Source organism: Syngnathus floridae, chromosome 11, assembly GCF_059516105.1.
Source record: "Syngnathus floridae isolate MCC-2025c chromosome 11, RoL_Sflo_1.0, whole genome shotgun sequence".
Classification (NCBI taxonomy): domain Eukaryota; kingdom Metazoa; phylum Chordata; class Actinopteri; order Syngnathiformes; family Syngnathidae; genus Syngnathus; species Syngnathus floridae.
Window position 1 is genome coordinate 14,975,449 of NC_142423.1, and position 12,249 is coordinate 14,987,697.

Sequence of the window (12,249 nt, forward strand, 5' to 3'; positions counted from 1 at the left end):
CAGAAGAAGTATTAGTGGGGCCACTGAAGAATATTGGCTATTTTTGATCCGTTTCAAGGGGGAAAAAGGATTTGAGATTTCGAGTTACATGCATGATCACAGAATGAATTAAACTCACATGATAGCACTAGTAATTGTAATGGTCATTGTTATTCTTATTCTTTTCAGCCAAAGCGTATTCGCAAATCATGCAAGTAAAAACAAAGCATGGTAAATAAAAGCATATTTGCAAATGATGCAAGTAAAAACAAAGCATGGTAAAGAATGCACAACAAGTAGAATGTAATCATGCATCATTTGTCAGGTAACATGCCCTCTGTCATCGTGCAGACGGTGACCTTTTTGTGGCCCAATCCACAGTGGAGTCACACATCTGCACTAGCATGTAGCCGGTAGCTGTGTCCTTCCTACCTTTTATCGTCACCACCGTGGACGTCCACGCCTCCGTCCCCGCCGCCGATTCAGCTCTTTCGGCCACAGCTGCATCATCGCCTTCAGCGTCGGCTCCGCTCGAACACTTGTCGCCCTCGAACAGAAGGTTGACTTCCCCCTGGATGTCCACGGGGAGCCTGACATCGTCGCTCTTGGAGACGGTGAACCTCTGGCTCATGGCTGAGAAGAAGACGCTGGGATCGGGGAACCCGAGGGAGGGATTTTGGTTGTTTGTTTGTTTTATTCCGAGCAAAGCGCTTCTCGCTCGGCTCGGCTGATCCTCCCGGCAGAAGGTTCGGTCCTTGTCAGGTGAGAAGATGCACAGTGGGCCGAGTCATCAACCGGTGTCTGCTGGCTGACTGGTTGGTTGGTTGGCTGGCTGGCTGGCTGGAGGGGAACCGGGTCCTAACGCCGAACCAAATGTGACCCACAAATACACGTCGAGACGCGCTTTATAAACGATGTGATTGCAACACACGTGACAGCACGCTATATGATGTGATCACGCTATTTCATGGCTATAGGAGCATTTGGAATACGTTCTGAATAACACTCAACGTCGCTCAAGTCGGCGTTGCTAAGCAACCACGTCAGCCAGCCAGCCAGTCAGTCAGTCAGCCAGCGCGTAAAGCAGACACTTCATTAGGGACACTTTACCATGGGGGAAACGATGCAGAAACTAAATACAGAATTAGAGATATTTTACTTTAGTTTTTTTTTCAGTCCCTGACATATTTATGTATATGTTTTTTCTTTATATTTATTTGTTCGGGCTTTCAGATTTGCAAATTTTGCAGATAAAACTCCCCTAACACGCTTTTTTTTAAATTGTACTTGTAACACCAGGGGGCGCCATTAATCCACATCTCGCATTTGTCAGTCGCGCTTGACGTCACAGGAGTCTGGTGGAATGTTGGCGTTTGTTATGTAAATTAATTTTGAATGCTTGTAATTGTTTTTTTTTTTCTTCTTCTTTTAAACATGCACAATTCTTGGCTCGTTTGTTCACTTGATTGTCTGATGATTCAGGTGTTTTTCTCATCGAAATCGATTGGACAGCGCTTAAGGCTTCAAAACAAAGATCATTAATGTTCAATTTGAGGTATAGTATTGCAGCCCAGTATCCGATTATGAACATATGACTTTATCTGATGCGTCACCCTAAACATGACATGCAAATACATTTTGTTATGATATACAGTAATCCATTTTACTGGGTGATATTAGATTGGACAGCTGTTTTTAACTAAATGTGCCATGCGTGTACTTGTTTTTCCTGAGTGAGTTATGTTAAGTACACAAATTTCTCTTTCATCTTGAGGGACAAAACGCATGTGCTCGCACACATCTTGGCAAACATGTGCGCACTAAAGCACGAAAACACATGACACTTGTTTTGAGTTCATCGCTACACACATTTCAGGTGAATGACACTTGGCTTGATTCCAAAGTAAAGAGTATGATTGGGAAAGTAAAGTAAAGAAAACTCCTGCCTGGCCTGTGTTATAACACTTGGCACACTTGGCTGTGTTTTTATGTGTGGCTCAAAAAGATACTTTGGGTTCAAGCCAAACAAGATGCCACTGCTGAATCTGTGTCAGTCATTCCAGAGGACCAAAGATGGATGGGGAGAACAGGACTGCTAGGATGACCGACCATCAATCTACCAACCTACGAGCCAACCTACCTACCTACCTACCTACCTACCTACCTACCTACCTACCTACCTACCTACCTACCTACCTACCTACCTACCTACCTACCTACCTACCTACCTACCTACCTACCTACCTACCTACCTACCTACCTACCTACCTACCTACCTACCTACCTACCTACCTACCTACCCACCTACCTACGCCACCATCCGCACAGCCATCTTTGGAGGGACGTAAATTTGAAAGTCGTCCCATCCACAAGGGGCAACCACGTGTTTCCCAATAAGCCGCTAGTTGTACTGGCAGAGGACACCACGATTGCACAAAAAGCGGCCAAGAACACACACACACAAATACACAGTGGAGAAGACAGCTGCCAAGCGGTGAAATATTGACATGATCCGGTCATGTTGACAGACAGGCTTGCTTTAATGACAAACAGACTTACGTACATCACCTGAAGGGGCCACGGGGAAGAGCGCTCCGCTGGATGCTGGCTTTCTTCTTCAAAGGATGCTGAGTGGCAACTCAGCCCAGGTCAAACCAATCAACATCACAGGGCCACTTTTCAAGCCTTTTACTTTGGAGTTAAGGGATTTGTGACCTGTGTACAAGAGCATCATTTTAGATTGTAATCATCCACCTTTCCCGATACCCGCCCAAGTAAACATGACCAAATTGGGCCCAAGTATTCATTTCGCCACCCTGGCGTGATCTGACTAATTAGAGTTACATGGTTGTGTGTGTGAAAGGGGAGCAGGTGTGTCAAATGTGACGCTCACACTCACTCCTTCTCATTGTAAAGAAGTAAAAAAAGATAACCAGATGTTTTAACCATTTGCTGTGGTCTGATGAGAGCAAGAAAGACTTATTTGATCTTGCACGTCAAGCATGATGAGAGTGTCATGGTCCGGAGTGGAATGGATGACATCCACCATTTCATACTGTACATCAACTGTCAGTATGACCACCCGCACAATCTAATGCCTAGCCCATATGAGTTCATGTTTATTATTCCTCTGACTATTTGCAGCCCAAATTTCCTCTGATGCTTGATTTGATTTGAGGAATTGCTTGGCGAGCCGGATCAAAGGAGATCCCCACATCCCCGGCCGACCATGCTTGTCTGAATGAATACAAAACGATAGCAGTTCAATCAGGCTCCACAGAGGTTGCTCTTAGAGCCCAGCAGAGGCCATTAAGAGGCCTTTCTTTTAACAGGGGCGGGGGGCTGACTTACCGTTACAGTGAAATAATATTTACCACCCAATAAAGTGTCAGTGATGCATTATTAGGAGTGACTGCGCCTTGCTGTTTTAACAAGGAGCTTTTACAGTGACGCTGATTCCCGATCAGAGACCTCATGTGCCTGCGCGTGTGCGTGTGGGTGTGTGTGTGTTTTCCAGGGCGAAAAAGAGAGCACAACAAGTTTACGGCCACAAAGTGCAGAGCAGAGTCCTTTGGCAGCCAGGCCTTGAGGAGGTGCTTCAGGGAGAAATCGATGGGGTCCAATGAAGACTGTGGCAAAAACAGCCTTTGGAAAAGAGAGTCACACACAAATGGTTACGCAGTGGGTTAATGATCAGATGGGCGGGCGGCCTCATCGATGTGTAATAACATGCATGGAGAGGTCAGCTAGTTTTCAGCCCCGTTGCTCTCCCGACACCGGTATGCCGTGGATGCAAAAACACGCTCGCGAGGTGGGACAAAAAATAAAATAACATATTGCGCTCTTGTGCCCATCGGCGATTCAAATCATTCCAACGTCAAATTGATCAGATCGTCAAAGCATTTGGGGAACTCATTTTCCATGTGCCAATACAAAAAACAAAATTTCACCTATTGTATTTTCTAACTGGACAGTTCAGCATGGGCTCTTCGGGATTTTCAAGTCTTAAGCATGAATACTTTGAAATCTGAAAAAGATTGTACAACCAAGAGTCATATAAATGTGCCAATGGGCGACCAGTTCAGGGTGTGTGTGTGTGTGTGCCCCACCTACCGCCCAATGACTGGATGGATCATAATCATTTCCAAGCTACTTCAGGTAAACAATAAATGCATTGGCATTCATGTAGTCTTCCTTCATTCTTTTTCAACAGTGTACTATTTTTGCATGCAAACCTACTAAAATCTTCACCAAGTTAAGTCATTGGCTTCGTCAATATGGGCTCCCTTGAGAATGTTTAGGGGCAAAAGTAATAACTATTTACTGGTCAATGCTTCAACGTGACCTACTAAATTGGCAGTAGCTCTCACAATATATGCATAACGTCATTTCCCCCCACCAAAACATAAGGGAACTCTTATTGTAAATATTGTAAAGTGATGGCAGCCAGTGTTTTTTTTTTTTTATCATCATGTTATGTAACATTTGTGTTTCTAACCCGTTTCATTCCAGGCTCAAATGTCTTCTCCCAAACGCACACACACGAGCAGTCATGTTTTTGTCACATTGGAATGATTTAAAGGCATTTCCGAGAAACCAGTGCATACACTAAACACGCTGCAGCGGTGAGTCAGAGAGAAAACGGCATGATTTACGATGAAAAGGCCAAATTTGGCAGTGCCTCCACGTTGGTTGGAAGTAATGATAACAAATGGTAAGCTTAACATACAATAATGGAGTTCCTGCAGGAAACAGGTCCAAGTGTGTGCATAAAAAGCAAACATGCCACTTGTGGAAATGGAGGCTAAAGTGTCCAGATGCAGCCAATTATTTTTTGCTTATTTATTACCAGTGGTAGCGTTTTTTTAATCCGATCCATATTAGCCAATGATTTTAACGAGGGACAAATGTTCCACGTGGAATGCTTCACCACATCAGGAAAAACAAGTGTCCCGCTTTCTTTCTTTTTTTTCTTTAAAGGTTTGTTTAAAGGTCGCAGTTTGGTTCACCCTGGGACAGTACGAAGCAAAATGCAAAACAAAACTGTTTTTCTCCTATGTACAACTTTGAAATTGAGCGTAAAATAACTGCAATCAGCCAGCCAGCGAGCGGGAGGTAAATTGTCGAAAAAAAAATCTCCAATAAAGTTGACGGTAAAATAAGGTAAAAAGACTAATGTCTGAAAATAAACAACAGCTTAAATTGTTTCCATCTCCATTTGGTGAAGTGCAATGTCATGGTTAAAATTGCACAACAAATGACAGCATTTTTTTTTTTTCTTTTTAGAATTGTTAGTGAAAAAAATGGACTACCATAGCCGTAGTGTCCCTTTGAGGAAATTCCATGTTGTTATTTTATAAATGCTTTCATTGTTGTTGTTTTTTAACAGTAGAACTCTTAAAATTGAGAAGTGTGTGTGTGTGTGTGTGTGTGTGTGTGTGTGTGTGTGTGTGTGTGTGTGTGTGTGTGTGTGTGTGTGTGTGTGTGTGTGCACGTTTGCGTGCGTGTGCATGTTTGCGTGTTACGTGTGTGCATGCGCGCGTGTGTGTTATCCATCCATGACTTTCTGTGTGAGCCTGCATCGTTCCCACTGTTTTTTTCTTCACCACATCCTTGTTTTTCCCCTATCATCTTCACATCATGTTTCCAAAGTCCTCCTCCTCCTCCTCTCGAGGGGGGGGGGGGGTCTTGTTACCACATCTGTCTGGACCCAATGTCGCCCAGGGGTCATTGAGGCCTGATCAAAAATGGGGGGCTTCAAAATGTGCTCAGTGCACTCAGCATCGCCTTCGCTTGTTTTGGAATTTGTGTTAACTGCCGTGCTTTGTTTTGTTTTCTTAAACACTGTTGTGAGTGTACGTGTGTGTGAACATGCGTGTTGTGAGGCATACGGAGGGCACCGAGACCCTGCTGTTGTGAGCTTCCGAGGTGAGATATTCCTTGGAGAGGAGCCAAGATGTAGAGTTCAGAGGGGTCCCTGTGTACCCTGTTATGAACTCTTGCAACCTCTGTGTATTGTGTGTGTGTGTGGGAGGGGGTGAATGCGTGTGTGTGTGTGTGTGGGGGGGGGGGGGGGAGGGGGGTTATAGGGTTGGTGTAGTGTCGGTAAATGAGTGAATGAGCTCAAAAACATGCACTGGTCGACCTCCCCTGTGCCAACAAGAAGGAAAGTGATGCTCCTTATCAACCCACTCACCCCACCACCACCCACACACACACGCACACATGCATGCACGCACAACACACGCACAAGTCACAAACACTTCAACATTTCATCACTGGCAGAGGCTGGGACTTGATATATCTTTACAATTTCGGCATTCAAAACCACAACAAGAGCTATTTTTCTACATCGAAGTAGCGGCGTTTCCTGCCGGCTTCCCTTTTTTCGTCTCTAGCTAACACCGTGAAGTTGCGACGTAGTTGCGACACATTATCGGCTGTCGTTTCGGGTTTTGTTTTCAATTGAGGTGTACAGCTTATAACTCACATTAATTCATGGTTGAAAAGGTTTTAAAAGAGGGATTTGGTCTATTTTTTTTTTAATATCACAGAAACCTGACATTTTACCAGAGCTGTGTAAATGTTTTTTATATCCACCCGACATAGGTCGGTCGGCCACGACGCAACGTACCTGAGCCGTACCGAGTCAATTTGTTTCCTGTTTACGAGCATTAAGCGCGATTAACGTGGCACCCTAAACTTTACCACATGGTCTCTTGGCCTTGGAGAAAAACAAGTCCCGATGCCTCCCGCACTTCACCCGGCTCAATCTCGTCAAAACAAATGCGAAACGGCAGTGTCGCCACTTGAGATTTGTCATCGATTGGAGCCTTAATCAGCTCCATCATCCTGTTTAGGACATGAAGGTCGAATCAAAGTCAAGGGAAAGGCCATTCAACATCATCTGCTGACAAGATGGGAGCAATAAGGTTGCGATAAGCGCAACTGCCTGTTGTACTGGCCCACATGCAGATACCTCACACACACTTTTCCACTCTGGATGCTAGCAGGAGATTTATTTGAGCCTCCGCATTGTTCCAACACGCTTGTTTTGATGGTTTTCATGCCGACTTTGGAGTTGCCGGGCTCTGGTGTTGACTACGTCAGCCGCCAATGAAACCCGATCGCCTTACTGGAGGCTCAGGAATGTTTTTGAGCCCATGAGTGGCGGGATGTGTATCCACGTCGTTGGGCCTGCTCCTGAAAAGCCCCCTGGTTCCCACCCCGTCATTTTGGGGCTCCGCTGTTTGCTCACTCTCACTTTATGAATCAGAAGCCACACGTGTTTTCCAGGAAGACTGTGAGTACGAGCGTGTGTGTTCTGAGCGTTGGCCCCGACCAGTCATTTCCTGCCATGCTTAACCTCTGCCCAACCTTGCCCTCAGCGTCGCCCAAAGGGGGACGTTGAAAGGGGGTGGGAGACCGCCGCGAAGAACCTCAATAATGCCTGCGGATATATCGCCTACTCCCGTGTCACCGGCATCACAAGCAAGTGCATTTCATTCACGGAAAACACGATGGATGGAGTGGCGCGCTGGAGCGTCGAGGGAGTGCTGACCTTCACGTGGTGGAATTCTTTGGAAAACACATTTCTCGTAAAAGAGCCCAATATAGCCGTGCCGATACGCTACAACTTCCAAAACATGTGCGTGTTTTCCCATAAGAAAGAAAATGGAGGGAGGGAATTCATGGGAAGCAGGTTCATAAACTCTTTGCAAACAACGCAGGCAATCTAGTTAAGTCACATTTTAGCACATATTACTTTCTATAAGTCTATAAAAGACATTACCCAATAATATATATATAATTTTTTTATTTAAAAGTATTTTTTTGTCATTTGTAGGTGATTTTTTTTATTTATTTGGTAAAACATAATTTTTGTCATTTGTAGGTGAATGATTTCATTTTTCTTACAGTTGGAATAAAATCAGAATTCTTGGTGACTTATTTGACAATTAGAACTTCTGGATACTTTTTCAGAAATTGTCAACATTCTTGTTCAAATAGTTCCAATGTTGGGGAGGTTGAGGTTAAGAGGTTCTGCTGTATGATGAAAAATTGCAGATTAAAAATGAGAATAAAAACCAAGTCCAAAAGAAAGCTTAAACATGCCAAAGGTTTACATGAATGCTACATTCTGCAGTGAGAACATACGTAAGTGCATTCCTCACGCTGATTATAATTAATTGTCCTATCAAAGCCATATGTATGTACAGTACGATGTATATTACTTTCAAAGTCAAATATTGCACCACCACAGGGGCAAAAATGAGTTGGAGCGTAGGCTGTGTTTACCTTCACCTTACACATCTCGCATTCCTCGGTGGCACATGATCAATCACGGTCGAGTGCCTTGGACAGAAACAGCGCCTTATGATGCCACAGGGCGGGTACTTTTCAAAACCACTTCATCGCCATCTGACAAACATAATCTTACGTTACAATGAATTCATATGGATGACAGCTCCGAAAATGCATGGGGACAAAGCAGGAACTTATCTTATTTAATTTCGATTGATTACTGGTGCAACGAGTGCACTCGTGCATGCTGACATCCATCAAAGGGACTTTTGGTTTTTGTGATAAGGCAGGCAGGACGGCAGGACGGCAGGCAGGCCGGCAGGCAGCAGGGCGATAAGTTGACCAAGGGAGGCCGCGGGAGTACACTGCGTATCTGGGGGTCAAAACGTTGACAAATTCACCCCGCAGACTCAGGTCGTAGAGTAGCCAAGTGCGCCAACAATGTCATAAACGAGTTGACAGCGGCCGCCGTGGCAAAGGTGACATAACGGACGAGAGAGAACGTCACGTGGTGTTTATTTTGGTCTGATAGGATGATACGAGGGCAGCACGGTGGCCTAGTGGTTAGCGGGTCTGCCTTACAGCTCTCTCTGGAAGTGGGCTTGTCGGTACGCTCCATGTTGTGCGACTCTAAATCATAGGTGTCAAACTCAAGGCCCGGCCGGCGGCCAGGTGCGGCGCGCCATATCATTTTTTGTGCCAAATTTTGCCATTACCAATATTGCAAATTGTCTTCACTTTGCCGGAAAAGAAGCAAGGCGCCAGCTCTTACTCTGACCCGGGAATCCTGAACCAGATTTGGGGTCGGCAGGTTCGCGGAAGTCTCCTTTGAGCTCGAGCCGTCGTCTCCATAATTAGAAATGACCTACTTTCTGTATAATGTCAATAGCTTCTGGCAGATTGTTAGGGGTTTTTTTTTTTCCTTCTTTTACATTTGATGATATTAGTGTTGGCTGCATGCCAAGAATTTTGACACTCATAAAGAAATCAAAGAACAAACAAACGAACGCAAAGTTGACAGAGTTGACAGCATTGATTTAGCCACTCGATTGTGATGTTTTGGATGTTTATACTCTGGGTTTAGTTTTTTTTTATAATGAAAGTTATGTTTTACACTGTTAAAGTTATACAAACTCTTATTTCTTATCACATTTGTGTGTTTTTGTAGTTTTCATCTGGGGAAGAAATGTAGGATTGTTTTTGTCTTGTTTTTAGTTGTTCATTTTCACAATTTTGAAATCACTGTAAAAATATGGTCAATGCTAATTAGAATTCGATCGCTTTCTAACCGGCCAAAGGTATTGATTTGGATCTTGCTTTTTCATCATATAAAAAAAACAACATAACATTTTGACCACCTAAAAGGTCCAACTCTTAGGAGAGTATATCAAATTGTAAACCCCACAAGTATGCCAAAAGACATTGCGAAAAAACCCTAAAGGACGAGCAAGACATTGCCACCAGTCGCCTGGCATGCATTGTGCAGCAGTTTTTGTCTTTTTTGTCGATTTGCTTCATCTGGATCCCAGAACTCTGTAACTGTACTCTCAGTGAACTCTGCGCCCGTGTTTCACCTCAGTCACCCCTCAGCGTTCGGCACAGCACTTGATAGGCAGGCAATACAACAGATAAGACGCTATCACCAAATTGAACAACATGTTTACGAGCGTGCGCCAAGGAAGTCTATATGTTGTGTAAGATGGCAGCGAGAGGAAGGTGGAGCTCCTTGCATGACTTCACCACCGCTCGCTGCTGTCGTTGCTCTGTAGTAAATATTTTCATTCTGACTTTCTGAAGGGGTGGAGCCAAGGGGGCACCTCACATTCTAGGTCAGCACTTGTTATGCGAGAGCTCGGCGCTGTGACTGTACAAAGCCGTTACAACGGTGAGAACAACAAGCCGGCTAATAGCGTGGCCTCCGTGCCGTTTTTCCACAAGCGTGTGTGTGTGTGTGTGTGTGTGTGTGTGTGTGTGTGTGTGTGGTGCAGCATGAACGTGCACTTGCGCTTTCCAAACACAAATGTCAATCTATGTGCACATGCACGGCCTGCGTAGAGGCCCCCTACCCGAACCCCGATCCGGTCGCCGCTTCAAATGGGCGAACTCACTGACCCGTCGGTCGATTTGGACAGGGTTCGAGTCATTGGGTTTGCATGCACGAGAGGGTCAGCGGGCCCTCCTATCAGGATCCACTCACACTTATCATCCTGCCTATCAGTCGGTGCTCATCTGTGCACAAAACACACCACAGGGTTCAATCAAAAATGATCAGTCATCCTCTCAAAAGCACATGCGCCCAACTCAAGCACATTCCTTCGTTGCTGTTGACTCTGTTTTTAAGGCCCAAAAATTCCCAATCTAATTCGTGGTTGACTCTATGTGTGCTTCTTTGAAAGTCATCAATGGATGACTCCAACTCAAAAGCCACGGCATTCCTGCTCACTCATAAACAAGACTTCACTTTACTTGGGCTCTTCCACTCGGATCTCTTCCTTGACCTGAAGAGGGCACTGCAACCTTTTCCGATGAACGCCAAATTCAGTTCGACTGCGGTACGAACGACGGATGCTTTGCGTTGTCAAGTGCCACCCAGCCGGCCGCTCTCATTGAGGTCAAGTCTTCACAGCCACGCCCATGCAATCGAGTCACGCAACCTGTCTCTGCTCGTTAGTGACCCCGAGAATTCAGCAATCATCATCCTCAGTTCAATAAAGTCCTGTCCTGTCTTGTCCGTCACATGCGTTGAGTTGCGTATAACACCAAAAGTACATTTTGTGAGGGATGGAATTGCACAACCCTAGCATCTGACAAAAACACTATGTTTTGCTCAAAACAGGAACACGCTATTACTGCGATAAAGTCTCATTACTCACTCATTGTGTTCAAGGTCAGCACCAAGGCTATTGCGTAGTTTGTGTTTGCCTCTGCACAACAGGCCAAGAAAACATGTTTTTTTTCTGTGTGACTTGGGGGGGGGGGGAGGCCCTCGTCATGTCCCAGCTCTCCATGACATTGCCTGAGTTACCTCGGACAGTTCAGGACAGAGAACGCGACCTGGCCCCACCTCAGAGTTCTGGACACGGGTTGTCATGCTGTTTTGCCTGATTGGCTTATGAAGATGAAGAACAGAGAGGGAGAGTTTACAGTCTTGTTGCTTTCAAAACTTTGTAGTTTACTGTAATGCAGTTAAAAGGAGTGTGTCATAAAGAAAATGAATGTACAGCGTTCTACAGTGACCATAAATAGATCAATCCTACTAAATCAGTCACTTCTTCAAATGTGATATGTTATATATAGCATGCAAAAATAAAATAAGTTCAAAATTGGACTGAAACCCTGATGGCATATTGTGCCATGAAAAAAGACAAGTTTGAACATGCTTTTCATCAAATAAAACAATAACTATTTCCCAAATGACTTTCAAATGTCAATTTCCTGCTAATTTGCATTATTTGGGGGACAAAAATCATACAAAGTCCTGCTGTCTGACAGCCGCGGGGGGGGGGGGGGGGGACAAGCGCCACAGATGATGGCTGGACGGACGGTATGCCAATCACATCGCCACTGGACAAAGTTGTGCAATTTTGGGATGCGGAATTGTCTCTATACGTGAGTGAAGCTTTGAGTGAAAAACAGTGACTTCAAAAACAGGATGAAGTGACGTTCCTTGAGTAGAGTGATATCAAACGTGTCCAAATCATTTAAGCAAATCGGGGAAAACAGCATTTAACAAACACGCGAAAAGCACGCTCTCTTCACAGGCTCAAATATTTACCCACGGCGTGTGACGGACGAATAAGTGTAGTAGTAACACGTATCGTTGCCAAAGTTGCGTCCCCCTCTCCAAATGGGTGCGCGCATCGGTCCACGCGAACCGCGTCACCTCCACGGTGGCTCATGTTTATTTATGAAGCCAAAGAGGGAGAGGGGAGGGGAGGGGAGGGGTGAAGGTGGGTGCGGGGGTCG

The 12,249-nt window shown here is 45.0% G+C and overlaps 1 protein-coding gene and 1 long non-coding RNA gene across 5 annotated transcripts in view; one reads left to right on the top strand and one right to left on the bottom strand.

Annotated features, from left to right (window-relative positions):
* The window catches only part of slc12a5a (solute carrier family 12 member 5a), a 102,735-nt gene that overhangs the window by 84,401 nt on the left and 6,085 nt on the right, over positions 1 to 12,249 (bottom strand). The window contains exons 1-4 of one of the 3 annotated variants that reach the window (XM_088389358.1): positions 12,059 to 12,172; positions 8,278 to 8,656; positions 2,543 to 3,624; positions 412 to 837 (exon numbers count right to left, since the gene is read on the bottom strand). In XM_088389358.1, the coding sequence (XP_088245484.1) occupies positions 412 to 610 (199 nt within the window). In that variant the 5' untranslated portion in view covers positions 611 to 837; positions 2,543 to 3,624; positions 8,278 to 8,656; positions 12,059 to 12,172. Of the gene's footprint in view, positions 1 to 411; positions 838 to 2,542; positions 3,625 to 8,277; positions 8,657 to 12,058; positions 12,173 to 12,249 lie in introns of those variants that run through there. The other 2 variants (XM_088389356.1, XM_088389357.1) reach the window with 2 other exon arrangements.
* Positions 333 to 4,133, top strand: LOC148391374 (uncharacterized). Of its 2 annotated transcripts, none has more exons than XR_015861248.1 (3): positions 333 to 741; positions 1,462 to 1,534; positions 1,985 to 4,133. It is a non-coding gene; the product is annotated as an uncharacterized LOC148391374 (long non-coding RNA). The 2 variants fall into 2 exon arrangements; XR_015861247.1 differs by having other exon boundaries at positions 343 to 741; positions 3,497 to 4,133.